At 41.9% G+C, this 14,407-nt stretch overlaps 7 protein-coding genes across 7 annotated transcripts; 5 read left to right on the forward strand and 2 right to left on the reverse strand.

Moving 5' to 3' along the window:
• Positions 1-1,312: 1,312 nt before the first annotated feature.
• Positions 1,313-1,843, forward strand: Bfra_007537 (uncharacterized protein; the record flags this gene model as incomplete). Its single annotated transcript, XM_037337908.1, has 1 exon — positions 1,313-1,843. The coding sequence occupies one exon, from the start codon at positions 1,313-1,315 to the stop codon at positions 1,841-1,843; it is 531 nt and encodes a 176-aa protein (XP_037187288.1).
• Positions 1,844-3,002: 1,159 nt separating this feature from the next.
• Positions 3,003-4,226, forward strand: Bfra_007538sa (uncharacterized protein; the record flags this gene model as incomplete). The annotated part of the gene is made up of 1 exon (XM_037337909.1): positions 3,003-4,226. The coding sequence occupies one exon, from the start codon at positions 3,003-3,005 to the stop codon at positions 4,224-4,226; it is 1,224 nt and encodes a 407-aa protein (XP_037187289.1).
• Positions 4,227-4,843: 617 nt separating this feature from the next.
• Positions 4,844-5,803, reverse strand: Bfra_007539 (uncharacterized protein; the record flags this gene model as incomplete). The annotated part of the gene is made up of 1 exon (XM_037337910.1): positions 4,844-5,803. The coding sequence occupies one exon, from the start codon at positions 5,801-5,803 to the stop codon at positions 4,844-4,846; it is 960 nt and encodes a 319-aa protein (XP_037187290.1).
• Positions 5,804-6,239: 436 nt separating this feature from the next.
• Positions 6,240-7,027, reverse strand: Bfra_007540 (putative exosome complex exonuclease rrp40 protein; the record flags this gene model as incomplete). The annotated part of the gene is made up of 2 exons (XM_037337911.1): positions 6,240-6,776; positions 6,833-7,027. The coding sequence occupies 2 exons, from the start codon at positions 7,025-7,027 to the stop codon at positions 6,240-6,242; spliced, it is 732 nt and encodes a 243-aa protein (XP_037187291.1).
• A 383-nt stretch (positions 7,028-7,410) lies between these two features.
• Positions 7,411-9,287, forward strand: Bfra_007541 (putative hsp70-like protein; the record flags this gene model as incomplete). The annotated part of the gene is made up of 3 exons (XM_037337912.1): positions 7,411-7,549; positions 7,622-7,748; positions 7,835-9,287. The coding sequence occupies 3 exons, from the start codon at positions 7,411-7,413 to the stop codon at positions 9,285-9,287; spliced, it is 1,719 nt and encodes a 572-aa protein (XP_037187292.1).
• A 1,134-nt stretch (positions 9,288-10,421) lies between these two features.
• Positions 10,422-11,381, forward strand: Bfra_007542 (uncharacterized protein; the record flags this gene model as incomplete). The annotated part of the gene is made up of 1 exon (XM_037337913.1): positions 10,422-11,381. One exon carries the CDS (start codon positions 10,422-10,424, stop codon positions 11,379-11,381), a length of 960 nt encoding a protein of 319 aa, XP_037187293.1.
• Positions 11,382-12,439: 1,058 nt separating this feature from the next.
• On the forward strand, positions 12,440-13,698 carry Bfra_007543 (uncharacterized protein; the record flags this gene model as incomplete). The annotated part of the gene is given in 4 exon segments (XM_037337914.1): positions 12,440-12,612; positions 12,709-12,805; positions 12,882-12,911; positions 12,928-13,698. 4 exon segments carry the CDS (start codon positions 12,440-12,442, stop codon positions 13,696-13,698), a joined length of 1,071 nt encoding a protein of 356 aa, XP_037187294.1.
• Positions 13,699-14,407: the final 709 nt, after the last annotated feature.

Consider the following 14,407-nt stretch of genomic DNA (forward strand, 5'->3'; position numbering starts at 1 on the left):
ATTACGTTTGATTGACTTACAAACTAACATAATCGACAGGTACCAAAGATCTTACAGAAGCTTCCTCATAATCAGTCCGAATGAACGAAGGCTTTATCCAACAAGCGACCCAATATCAAACTTCACCAAGATACATATATTCGAACAACTCAATATTGATCTGAAATAGCATCCTGGTGGCTGTTTTCAAGGAGCAATTGCCTTTCCCGCCCCGGCGATATACTATTAATGGCCGTCCGGTCGACTTCACAGAGTGGTTAAACAAATGGCAGCGAGCTTACTCTTTTGAAGGGTTCAATACCCTCGTCGACGAAGCACGATCAAGAGTTCTCAATCTCGGCCCAATCAAGTTCAAATTGATTACTACTTGTAGAAGGATTTCTTTATTCTTCCAATTCAACATGGGAAAAGTCATGTTTATCTTATCTCTCATCTTGATCTGGATACTATTACGCGTTGCCTTGTTCATTGTTTGCAGCTGTGGTATTCCCGAGGAGGCTTGTCTTAAAATTGGGGTCCAGGTTGGGGGTAGAATGTGGCTTCACTTGAGTATCCATTGGTGTATGAATGTTGTATGGTCGGAGGGATTTAGTAGAAGGGCTAAGTTGCTTCTTGCTTTGACAACCGTGTTTATGGGTGTGGGTTTTGGATACTTGGCAATAGAGCTTGATACTCCAATGTTATGATTAATTGGGAAAAGATAGCGGTTGTTTGAGGAGTGGAGATATTGGATTGTGGACAAGGTGGAATGAAGAGGAAATGAAGATGGAAACGACTTCTCTTTGGCAGATTATACCTAGAGATGATCACATAGTACTAAGGAAATCAGTCTTCAACTCTCATACAAACTATTTTTCGAGAATCGGACCTGAAGTGTGAATCTCAAATTGCCATGCAATTTCAGAGTACCTCAATGCATGACTTGGCCGATGTTATCATCTTTGGACTCTTTCAATATATGACCACTTAAAATTGTAAAGAAGAAGTCTGTTACGACCCAACGCTATACGATATAGGATTCAAAGCATAATCGATACGGTACTACGTTTTATATAATACGGCGATGAGGACTGGCACCGTAGATCGTTTCTAAGCTTGTGCTTCTGGATGGACTCTACATACGGTCAAGACGTGATTCAGCAAGCCGTGCCAGATCAAGTGTGCTAGTTCTAGTTGAGAGTTTCTAGCATATATAGATTTACAACAGCCAGCTCAACAGGAATGAAAACCTATTCCATCTATTCCATCTATTCAAGTAATCAAACTACTTTACAGAAAGAACTCCCAAAAACAGCAAAACGCAACTGCCAAAATGCCAAACTTGCAAGAACGACTGCATGAAAGACGAGCTCGACTTCACGCAACTCGAGAGGAACAAAATTGGCTCCACACGATGCAGCGAACATATCTTGGCCTAGCTATGACCCGATACGCACGAGAACTCATCCTCGAGCGTCGCAACCGCAACTATCGTCGTGAAATCCATGAAAACCAAACTCCCCGCTTAAATTTCACCCTGACTCGTCGCTCCTTAGTCCTAACGATAACCGAGCCACATCTTCAGAAAGTTCTTGCACAAATCCTCGTATTTGTTTTTGGATGTATATTAGGCACATGTGTTCAAATGACCTGCGTCTACTTTATGGTCTCCGGGGAAAGAGTGAAAGCGACTGGATTTTTGTTCCTGGGCAGAGTTTATCTGCTATGGGTTTGCAATTTGTTGAGGATGTGGCATGTGCGAATGGGAGATCTGAGATTCAGACTGACAATGACGGGCTATATGAGTGCGATAGGATTGGTTCTCTGGATTTTGGCGACGTGGCAGAGTATGAAGATATTTTAAGTTCTGCAGAAAATGATCCTGTTAATATTATATCCTGCTGAGAAATGTTTCATTAAACAAGAGGACTTTTTGATTAGACATCCTTGAACGCCACTATTCAATCAGAACTATATGGGCTGTTATGCAGCGGAATATTTCATTAGCTTAGAGGCTAAAGACTCCCAGCACAGCAGTATTGGATGAGATTGTCAAGTGTATCGAAGGAAAGCAGAGAACAGAAGCACAGGAATGACAGAGGGTTAGTTCTTCATGGAGACAGAAAAAAGAAATGCCTATGTACTTGCTGGCTGTGAGATTGCAAAATGAAGACATCGACACCTATTTAATTCCATCTAAGATTTGTAAATTGCGATGTATTAAAATGATTGTGTGCCTTGCTATGCTCAACTTATGACTATTTGAGCATTGGAGAATTTTAGCACCTTTTCAAATGACTGATGTGCAATAGAATATGAAATTCATAGAATAAGAAATGATGAATATAACTTTAAGTTCTGTGCCTATGTTCTTTACCTATTTCACCTTGTGTCACCTACACTAACTTTCCTTCGATATACCATGTGCTTGAACATGTTGTAGAACCAGACTATCTAAATCATGTTCCATATTATATTTTGTACTATAAACATCGAATGAATTTTTTTGAGCAAATTGTGCCATTCCCAATAGCTTGAAAATCTGTAAGCGACTATAACAATACATGTGGAACGCATTGTATCATGCTCCCACAAGATACTCGTTCATTACTTGCCCTCTTGAAATTGGAACCACTCGATGGGTTGCAAAGGAAGTGAATGCTCGCGATTCAAATAATATCTCACAAGATCCAAGTGGTAAATAGGCACTGGGATAGCCGTAGTTCACCTTGAGAGCTTTAAATATCTTGTAGTTTTATTGCCAGTCCATTTGTGGTCAATGTCTTGACGGCACTACCCGAAGCCGATACTCCGAATTTTATCTTGAAAACTTCTTCAGGTTATTAGATAGCTAGTTCTCTTCCATATTGCCAGAGCTTTTCGAGTCATGTTTTGATCATTAGAGTCAATGTACAGTCTATCAATTTTTAAAGTCTTTGCTACTCTCTAAAACTCAATTCAAAGATAAAAAGATCTCAGCACAACCTAAGACATATAAATTTCTTCCACAATCTCTAGCAACAATGAACAGACCAAGCTATACCTGCAGGCTCTCTCGGCTCGAATGGCTCAATACAAGAGGCTGGCAAACTTTCAAAGACTTCATGGTTACACATAAATATGATCCAACAAGTGCGGCAGATTACATGAAAGCCGAAGAAGTCTTGTGCAATTATAGAAGCAGCGACCCGTTCGCAAATAAGGAGCTGCAAGACTGGGGACCCGATGAGGACGAGGATGAGTTGGAGGAATTGGAGGACAAAGACATGGATGAGAAACTGGACGCGGAATTCGAGAAGCTTCTTTGCGATGCGTTAGCAAGTGAGGAGTATATGGATGAAGAGGATATGGATGGGGGTATGAAGGAGAAAAATTGTGATGAAGACGGTGTCGAAGAGAACGAACGGGATAATAATCAAGAGAGAGGCGAAATTCTCGATCTAATGACCGACGACAGCGACTGGGAGGACTACGATGAAGATGAAGACCCAGACGAATCGAGGGATAGCAATCTAAAACGCTATATCGAAGTTCGCGAGCAAGAAAAACTCGAAAATCTTTACAGAGTCCGGAACGAAGACGAAGGGATCTATGAGTGGCTCTTGAAGCGCGGATGGTCTTGCCTTGAAGAATATATGGACTACCATACTTTGGATTTCGCGAACGACGACGATGTGGAAAAGGTCGGGGATATTATCAAGAAGTCAATCAGGCTTGAAGCGGAACAGAATAGTGCTGAGGCTGAGGGGGATTTTGAAGAGGTAGCTGCGGAAGATGATGCAGAATACGAAAACGAGCAAAGAGCCACACGAGAATCACTCATCAGTGAAGGACTTGGAGAGGAGGCTGAATTTCCACGAAATACCAACTCGGCCGAGGTTGATGAAAAACAAGCCACAGCGAACCATTCCGTGTCGAAAATTGCAGATGGTATCAGAAACAATCGGGAAATAGACCGCTGGTGTATGGAGCAAGGATTTATAAATCTATTCAACTTTGTCAATGGCCATGGGGGAGATTATTATGACGACGAGCTCGTTTCTATGATAGGTCACCAATTGGAAGAGATCATCGAGGAGGGGAACCAGAATGGACGGGAAGTTATGGAGGAGATTTTCGAGGGATTGACGATGTGCGATAACCAAGATCAAGGCCTCAAAGAAAATTTCCAGGACTGGCCGGTGGCAGATAACGAGGAAATGAATGGACCTGATGATGATGATGAGATGACTTATGGATGGTTGTGATGGGCTAGGCTAGAATCAAGTCGATGCCGTAAGCTGAGCTTAGGTGTTGTCGAAGTTAGCATTCTGTATAAAAATTGGGCTTGGTATATTGATCGAGTATGGCTACTAATTGATGAATGGACGAGAGGGGTAAGGGGAGGGGAGTAATGTTTAATGAACAGTTGCAAGGAACATTACCACACATGTAGCACTGAAGTTCGTGTATGAAGGACTACATACAGAGGTCTTTTCAGGATTCGAAATTACCAAATAGTATTGAATATAAAATATCCCTTTGAAGACAGAAAGTTTTTGACAAATGTTTGTGAAGCGAACTTGCAAGGAAGAACTAATTCATTTTTATTGACACCACAACGGCTCCTGGCCGTCACCAACGGCTTTTGTATAATAACGATCGACTGTAGAATTGTTGACTGCAGCTACCAGGCGCGACAAACAGCATGCAAAAAAGGAAACGTAGCAATGGCAAATACTTGGTATAAATTAGACAGGGACGCCAGGACTTAAAATCCATATAATAATTATCCGTCAATTTACCAGTCCTTGTTTGAGAATCCGCGATTAACTACGGGAGGATACGAACTCTTAGCCGATGGATGCCACCTAATTGCTCTCTTCTAACCTTTATTTGGTAGTTCACGCTCAGCCACAGGAGGATATAAAGTCTCCGCGGGCGGATGCCAAGTAGCCCTTCTTATCGATGAGCTTTTTGTGGCTTTTGTTATCAAGGTAGTCTTTTCTCCCGATATAGAGTTGACTGGTATTGTGGAAAATCTCGTTTGCGGAGGTGAGATCTGGGCGGATATTGGTTTAGCTGTGTGCGAGTCGATTGTCAATGACTTTGCTGTTGTTCCCAATCTCTTGATTAGGATCTGAGCTGGTAAGGGATGAGGATGTGCAGATGTATACTGTATGACATTGGAAGTTTTCGTTAGCCGGTGATGAGTATGTTTTATCTTGGGTGAATTCGTCGAGGTAGGAATAGATTCTATGAATATGGTAGGTGGGAGATTGGCTGCCAATGTACGATGATGTGTGTGGAGCCGTCTTGAGTCGATCTTGATGGATGTAGTTGTGCTGACGATAGAAGACTTGGTAATTAACAAATCTATAGCTGCTATAGAACCGATGAATTGTGATGTGCTAATTGATGTTGACGCTGAGGTATTGGGCAAACTTCGGATAGACGAATCTGTGGCCTTTACACGTCCAGTAGAATTTGGCAAAGTTGGCAAGTCCATGGGTTTGCTTTTCATATTTCTGCCTATCAACGGCAACTTCACACCGGTTGTTGAAATCGATTTCTGGGTGTTCGTACAAGGAATTAAGGGCAAATGCATGAAGTTGAAGTTCACATCCACAATATTATCACCACAACCAACAGTTACTCCTATGTCTAGTCCTGGTATGAGTTGAATATTGATATCAACTAGTAAAGCATTAGTATTCTGATCACTAGATGGATATGACGAGATCTTACTAAGTTCTCCTTTCTCATTTCTAGGGACAGGTCTCGAAAGTGATGGTTTGGCTAGGCAGAGAATAGCCAATGTGATTGTAGTAGTAAAGCCAAACATGATGAATATTCTGAGTGCATAAGGAAAGACAATTTGCATGGTGTACATCATCATTATATAGACTTCCTAGCTTGCCTCTCAGTTTCATCATGTCACTGGATACTGATCAATTGGAAACTTGGTGAGTAAGTTTGGGCAACTGGAATGCATTGCGCTTGATTATCGATATGACTTGCATATTGTTCTAGATAATACACGCTTGGAAGCATCTGTAGACTCCATACGTGCTGCTCTAGAGAAGCCCAATAGAAGCTTCTGAAGGATTATTGTAGTTTTAGTGGCGGGAGTGAGGAATTGAGGGAAGGGATTGCGATCGTGTATCATATCCTGTAAGGGCTGATATGAGAGGAATGTTGGTATGGGGTCGTCCCTTTTGCTTCAGCCTCTTGCAAAGCTTCTCCAATGGCGTAATTATTCTATTCTAGGGTATCGTATTTCAAGCCTCGCGTCCCAGCTTTTTAGCTAGTTTCTTTTGATCTTCCGGTGACAGGCCCTTTTCGTCCGTTTCTTTCAAGGCCTTTCCTATCGCCAATGTAGTCTTAACTGTCTTACTATCCACCCAAACTTTCCCATTCCTTCCCACGGCAATCTCAAACGAGACACCAGCCTCTCCTAATTCCTCGAGTATCGTCAAACCACCTTGATCAGCTGGGCGAGCCATCATCATTCGTCTTGCCATTCCGAGAGATACATCGAAAAGCATCCCTCCCTCCAATGGCCCCAAACCTTCTGATTTACCCGTTGATGCTGATACACATTCCAATTCAGGATCCATATGTTTGTTTGCAAGAGTAACTCGTGCATATACTAGCGCGCCCTTTTCAAGCTGTGGTCTGGTTTTCTTCGTAGCTCCTTCGAAGGAGAGAACTGGTAAACTGGCATCCGATGTAAAGTCGCTAAGGGTTGCATAAAAGACGTCTCCTGCTGATTTTTTAATGGAAGCAATTACGAGATCTCCGACTGTTGGAATGTACTAAGGGAAAGGTTAGCTGCGCCGAGGAATAAGGACTTCGTGATTTTATCTCTCACTCGACCAGCGTTAAATTCAACCCACACTGCATTCTTTCTCGAATCTGCGCGTAGTTGACCTGCTACAGTTGAAGTAATCGTATTTGGAGGAATATGTCTCAACCCGGGGCCGAGCTTCAATGGTAAACTTGGGTGAGAAGGTAATAATTCTGAAGCAATATGATCGCCGGGAAGGACGAACGTTTCTGTCGACATTATGATATGGTGAGCAAACGACTATTTGGGCGCAATGTTCTATGGCTGAAAGATATCTTCCAACTGTAGTTGTCGTTGTGAATAATCTTTGAGTTTGTTTGTGTATCGACTATATTATTTGAGTATAGCCAACAATTGCTCCAATAGACAAAAAGTTCAGATTTCTCAGCCTTGCGTTTGCGCCTGCAAAATGTGGGGGGGCTAAGATGTGGCGCTAGCGAAATTCTCGATGCGATTTTGAAAAAGTAAAAAAGTTCTGGATGGTTTTGATTACATTGATTATTTACACAGAACCATAACAACCTTTGATTTTGAGTCAAAGTCTTTTTCTATTTCATTCATCAACTTTTTGTCCTCTCCTACAATTCTTCATAAATCTAAAAATGGCAGCTGAAGCTCCCGCATCAAACGGCACTGCTGGTGAGAGAAATGCCATTGGTATCTCTTTCGGAAACTCCAACAGCTCAATCGCCTACACAACTGTTGAAGATAAAGCTGAAGTTATTGCCAACGAAGATGGAGGTAAGTAACTAAAATGCACTCAAAATAGATCCGAGCAGGATGGGGAGGCAGACTGATTGATGTCGACCACAGATCGTCAAATTCCTACTATTTTGTCGTATATCCATGGAGACGAATATTATGGTCAACAGGCCAAGCAACAACTTATTAGAAACAGCACAAACACTGTTGCTTATTTCAGAGATTTCCTTGGACAAGAGTACGTCTACATCATAAATGCCCCTCGGGACCCCAGAAGTATTCCAAGAGAAGGTCGACTAACATTTTGCCCCGCACCCCGCATAGCTTCAAGTCGATAGACCCTACACACAGCCATGCTTCTGCACACCCTTTGGACCACGAAGGCACCATCGCATTCAAAATTCAAGATAAGGAGGAGGGTGAACCATCAACCGTCTCTGTCTCTGAGGTAACAACTCGAGTTATCCGTCGTCTCGCACAATCCGCATCAGATTACACCGGAAAACAAATTAACTCGGCTGTCATCACAATCCCAACAAATTTCTCCGACAACCAGAAGGCAGCTTTGACAAAGGCAGCAAACGATGCAGGTGTTGAGGTTTTACAACTCATCAATGAGCCTGTTGCTGCTTTGTTGGCATATGATGCAAGGCCAGAGGCCAAGGTTGCGGATAAGAATGTTATTGTTGCAGACCTCGGAGGAACTCGCTCAGATGTCGCAGTTATCGCATCAAGAGGTGGCATGTATACTATTTTGGCCACTGCCCACGATTATGAATTCGCTGGTGTTCACTTGGACCAGGTCCTCATGGATCACTTTTCCAAAGAGTTCATCAAGTGGAACTCAATCGACCCCCGTGAAAACCAACGCAGTTTCGCAAAACTCAAGGCAGAAGCCGAAGCTACCAAGAAAGCACTTAGTATCGGACAAAACTCCAACTTCAGTGTTGAGAGTTTAGCTGAGGGCATTGATTTCTCTTCCACCATTAACAGACTTAGATACGAGACTATCGGACGCAAGGTCTTTGAAGGATTCAACAGATTGATTGAGGGTGTTGTAAAGAAGGCTGGATTAGATGCTTTGGAAATTGATGAGGTCATCCTTTCTGGTGGTACATCGCACACTCCAAAAATCGCATCTAACGTCCAATATATCTACCCAAATGCCACAGTTCTTGCTCCTTCCACCAGCCCTACCGCAATCAACCCATCCGAATTGCAAGCCCGTGGAGCTGCTCTTCAAGCATCTCTCATTCAAGAATTCGATGCTCAAGATATTGAGCAATCTACTCACGCTGCCGTCACTACCGTTCAGCACCTCACAAACGCCATTGGAGTTCTTTCTATCTCAGGAGAGACTGACAAGGGTGTTTTCACACCAATTGTTGCTGCCGAAACTGCCGTCCCAGCCCGCCGAACTGTCGAAATTGCTGCTCCTAAAGAAGGTGGTGATGTTTTAGTCAAGATTGTCGAGGGTGGATCTCACATCAAGGTCACTAAGCCAGAGCCAAAACCTAAATCTACTGGCGCCAAGGTTGAGGACGCAAACTCTGATGATTCTGAGGATGATAGTAGCGAAGAGGAAGAAGAGGAGCAACGTGAGAAAATCTGGAAGGTCGGAAATGTTCTCGCAGAGGCCGCAGTCAGAGGTGTCAAGAAGGGTAGCAAGGTCGAAGTCATGATCAACATTAGCAAGGATTTGTCAGTTACTGTCACTGCACGCGAAGTCGGAGAGAAGGGAGGTGTTAGAGGAAACCTCGCAGCTCCTTCAAGCTAATTCCCTTAAAAGTTCTTATGATGTCAAGATATTAGATCCTTTACAAAACTATAGAAGTATGCGTTATTCTGGCTCTTGAAGATTATAGACAAAATCAATGACAAAAGTTTTAAATCTTGGGCTTTCGCCTTTTCGGGAATGCCGTTCACAAACATTTTTGACCATCGTCAAAAAATGAGTATATAGTTTCAACGCATGCACTCAACGTACTACTTGCTTCTAGGTCTGATGATGATCCTGGTAGTCATATGGAACAAGACCAGTACGAATGATGCCAAGATTAAAAGCAGGTCGAAGCATACACATACATGGATATATCGAGCTTAGCCCACGAGACCCGTGTCAAGAATAATAATCGGTGATAAGAGATCAAAGGTGCCGCAGAAAGTCTTCTGACCTCTATACTATCCCTTGAAGGTATGTAGGTCGCAGTGCTAGCCATGTTTATGGTTGTCATTTTTTACAAAATTTGGCCACGTTGGGGAGTAGAAAAGATTAGTCTTTCATTCTGATTGTTAACAGAGATATCACCTTAACATTTGATCTTACTCTCTTAAAGACATTCCTTCGTACTGGTAGAGAAGACAGGCTTCTGAGGTTACTGAGAACATGAATTCGAGTAGTTCTCAATATTAGCCATATCATCACTAGAACTGATTCTCTGGTACAGCCGACGGGTATAATGCACATAACTTCCGAGAGCTTCGGAATCTACTTATCAATTGGCTTCTCTCGACTTTGATCGCTTGTTTATCGAATAGCATTTAATCCTACTATCAGTCCTAGCATGTAATATAAGTATACAGCTTCGTATTTCACGAGTGTACATGCTCTTTGTCTTTGTTGGATTCCTAAATTCAAGTAGTGTTGAAATTGTGAGATGCTGTACTTCCTATGCTTTTCATCAACTACGGCCAGGATGGGGATTTGCGGCACCTTGAATGAGTTGATTGCTACGGTTAATACGGTTGCTAATGTTCAAGACGGTCATCTTCAGTGGTGGCATTTTCTATATCTATCAGCACACGTACTGGTTGGGAACGATTCCCTTAATTCCATGACACTACGTAGAATATCTCATATAACATTTCAAATATCGACATTTCTCCAGATTTTATCGAAACAACTCGCGCGATGGGTCAAATACCTTCAAAAATATCGAATGGTATTGGCAGACCAACATATGTCAAAGGGTGTGACGCCGAATTACTCCGTCAAAGTCGATCTGCAATAGAGGAATTCGCCCAAGAGAGAGATGATAATCATTTCCCACATTCTTTGATCGTTCGAAAAGCAAACCCCCAGCGGGACTATCTCCTGGGAAGACTATTATTTCGTCGACCTTTGACTCTAAACCGCCTAAAGGTGTTTAAGCATCGACCTGTAAGCCTTGTAGGCGCCGTCTGGAAATATATCAATCCAAATTCAAAATTAAGCCCTCTCCAGGAAGACGCGGTTGAGAAGTGGAAGGTGATAGATATCCTCCATACCCCAAATCAGCTTCGCCTCGTATCAACGAAAATCATCCTGGAAAAGTACTTTCACATATTCGATGATTTGTTTTTCAGAGGTACATTGAATGAATACGTCACTCTAATCACTTCTTTACCCGGCGATAGCCTACCTGGTTGTCAAGGCCACACGTCTCAAGAATCTAAGGCCGTTTATAGAAGAGGCAAAAAAGATGTCATCGAATGTCGCTTCCGGCCAAGGAGCACGATCACCATCTTTGTTGGACCAGAGGTTGAGCCGCTCAATGGAGAAAAATTGAAAAAGTTGTTTGGTATCCTAGTCCACGAGATGTGTCATGCTTTTTTCCACATATACAGTTGTGTTGGACGCTGTTGCAATCATGGATCTTTGGAGCAATTAGGAACGCGTCGGCACGGAGTTATGTTCCAGGAACTAGCATTTTATATCCAATTAATGGCAGAAAATAAGGATATCTTAGGATTCAACTTGAATATGGGTAGATATCACAGTCTTCTTCATGAGCTATGCGACAAGCCTGATTGGAAGGGACAGATTGACGTGACTAGATGGAGATTTGATGAGGAGAAGTTGACGAGGGACTTGATCTGCTTCAATACCTAGGGCTGTGGTTCAATTCTGCGCGAGAGCTAAATCTCTTTTCAAAAATGGTTAATGCACTTTAGCCACATGGATCCGACATTTAATTGATCTGAAAATAGTTTCAGGGTGATCATCTATCACAAATGAGATTAGAAACTCACTCAATTTAACATATGTTATTTAAAACATCGTGAATTCTGGACTTTCGTTAGAATTCTTTAGCTTTGTCTACCTTGTGATTTTCTTCTACGTCCAATTATTCTGATATTATTCATTTGCCAATCTGTGCTACTACAAACAAGTGTTTTCCTTGAATTTATGATGCTTCAAACAAACCACTGCTTGTACTACTCTGTTCTGTGCCTCACGATGGAGCATAATTTCAAATTCAATATTCCAATTATGAGGGGAAATCTTTGCATAAATAAAAAATTTCAAAAAATTGGATTGTAACTACTTGACATCGCATAGCAGTACATACCCCATGAACTACTTCTTACCAAAGTTTATGAGGAGGCTTCTTTGTGGACAAAACCGACTTTCTTCAAAAGCCCCTCTTCTTCTTTTCTTCTATCAACATCTTCAAGAACCTATACATGATTCCATGATAATCATTGATTGTGATACAGGATTTGACCACAGACCAAATGTTATTTATTCATTGAGCCTTTCACGATCGAGGATCAATAATTCTGGAAGTTATATCTCTTTAACACAGTTGCCAAAAGGGTATTAAATTTCTTTGTCTTACCATTGTCTCTTTGTCACATAGGTTATCTCGAGCGCACCACATGACAGTAGCAGCTTTTCGAAGTTTCTTGGACTCTCATCAATTTCGACAAAGGATGTTCTAAAATCCAAGTGCTGGCACCGTTCAAAGAAAGCTTTGCGCACAAAAATAAAAGCTTGTAAAGCACCACGACCGCAATCAACCTTTCGACTCCAACGGATTGCCATCACATACAAAAAATTCTCCTTGCTCATCATCAACGATTCATTCAAGTCTATCATCACCTCGCAGATATTGGCAAACTCTACTACATAATACTCAAATCGGCATAAGCTTCTCCACGTCTTCGATGCCTACTAGATACCCCCGAGGGTCCTTGACCAAACGCAGGGAACGTACCTCGAGCAAAAGTGCAAGTGACTCTGATTTTGATTCTGATTCTTACTTAGATGACAACACTAGCAGATCTCCTCTTGAAACCCATGGCTCATGGATTGCAGACTTTCAATTAACTCAAATAATGTGACTGGGAATCTCTATGCTGATTTTTTTCTTGACTTGGGAATATATGATACCCTATATGGATTGATGGCACCGTCACGAGAAACAAATTAAAAGTGCTTATAATGCCAAACTCATCGTCCCAAGAAGTGTATCTGCAATTCCATCATTATATAAGGATATCACCTACAATGCTACCAGAAAGGAAGGGGACGTATTTCGAGGACAATTGGATACATTTCCAGGCGACACACTTTTAACTTTCAACAGATTCATTAATGAGATGCCAGACTACCCGCAAGGGCGCCAATTACCAAAATGTTTGAGGATGTACAGGCTGACGTTGACAAGATATACCATGAATATATGGTATATTGTGATCTGGTTCGTCGACACGCGGAGGACGCAATGATACTCACAAATGCAGTGATAGAGGATTTGATCGAACTCATTTCTGATATTAAACCCGTCAGAACTTTCCATTTTAGAATATGGATAAGCCATCAGTCCTATTGGGCATCTCTGTTCAAGCAGCCAATAAGATCAAAATTGACCAGAAAAATATTCATCGAATATCTGAAAGGGTTAAGAGAAGAATACATGTTGCCCCAGTCAAATTTGTATCCCGGAAAATCCGTGGGGCTACGTAAAGTTATCGAGACAGGCAAAGAACTGTTGCCCGAACTTCAAGCGGCCAACGATGCCAGTCGAGCGCTACGATTCACAATAGAGTTTGGCATTTATAAAGTCTTGACAAACCGAAATCTAACAAATCCTGACTTTGTACCCCGCTCAGAGATTCAAAGAATACTTTCATTTATACAGCGCTCAAACGACAAATCTGAAAAGGGACATAGTAATGATACAATCGGTTATATGACCCATTGGCTCGACAATGAATTTGCGGCCGGTGAAAACGTGCGTGAAGTGGAGATGCCCAAGTCGGTTCACCAGTTCCAGAAAACGCTAGTCGACATTTCGGAACAGGTTTCAGAACTCATCGATGATTGTCGGGATGAGAGGAGTGGAATTCAAGAATTTTCCATTAACGATATGTTACATCGATGCGATAGAGAAGGCACTCAGAAATCTGGCCTTTCATCATAATTTTAATTCAATATTACCAAGTCATTCAAATCGTCCGAGGGCAATTTGGGAGATTAATAAATGTATTTGAAAACGAGATATTAGAGGACCTTTGAAATGGTTGGATCATTGTGGAAAGCTCGAGAGGCTGATAAAGGAAAAAGTGTATTAAGTCTTCTGTAGATTTCTAAGGAGTTCAAAGTGGATTTCTAGACGAGGCCATGGATTCGGACGTATAGGAGGATTGAAATATTTCACATGCGTGGTTATTTAAGTTTATCAATCTCTTGCCTCACTCCTGAGCAGAACAACGTCTCAACCATTTATCTATTTCAAATAATATTTTTCCATCCGGTTAATCCATCGAATCTCGATGTCTAGTCAAAATTCCTGCGTAAATTGAGGCCACGTGATATTGACCCCAACTCTGCCGAAAGTCCACCTGCACTAGATTAGCAACCACACCATTGTGAAATACCTGTAGTATACTAGCTTTGTTCTCTCAATTTTTGATGGGTATTTCTGTAAGATCTTGGCAGCTAGGACATCGTTGTTCTCAGATATTTGGTTTCAGATGACTGTGCCGACTTAGTTCGCTAATGTATGTGGTATATAAGTTGGTGATTGAATTTTTTTAGGCTTCCGTTTCTGTTCTTCTCGGAGCTTTGCTTGGTTGATGGATGATAGTAGATAATCTGACATGATGACGAGAAATATCTGCGAGCTTGAA

This window comes from Botrytis fragariae, assembly GCF_013461495.1.
Source record: "Botrytis fragariae strain BVB16 chromosome Unknown tig00000795, whole genome shotgun sequence".
NCBI lineage: Eukaryota > Fungi > Ascomycota > Leotiomycetes > Helotiales > Sclerotiniaceae > Botrytis > Botrytis fragariae.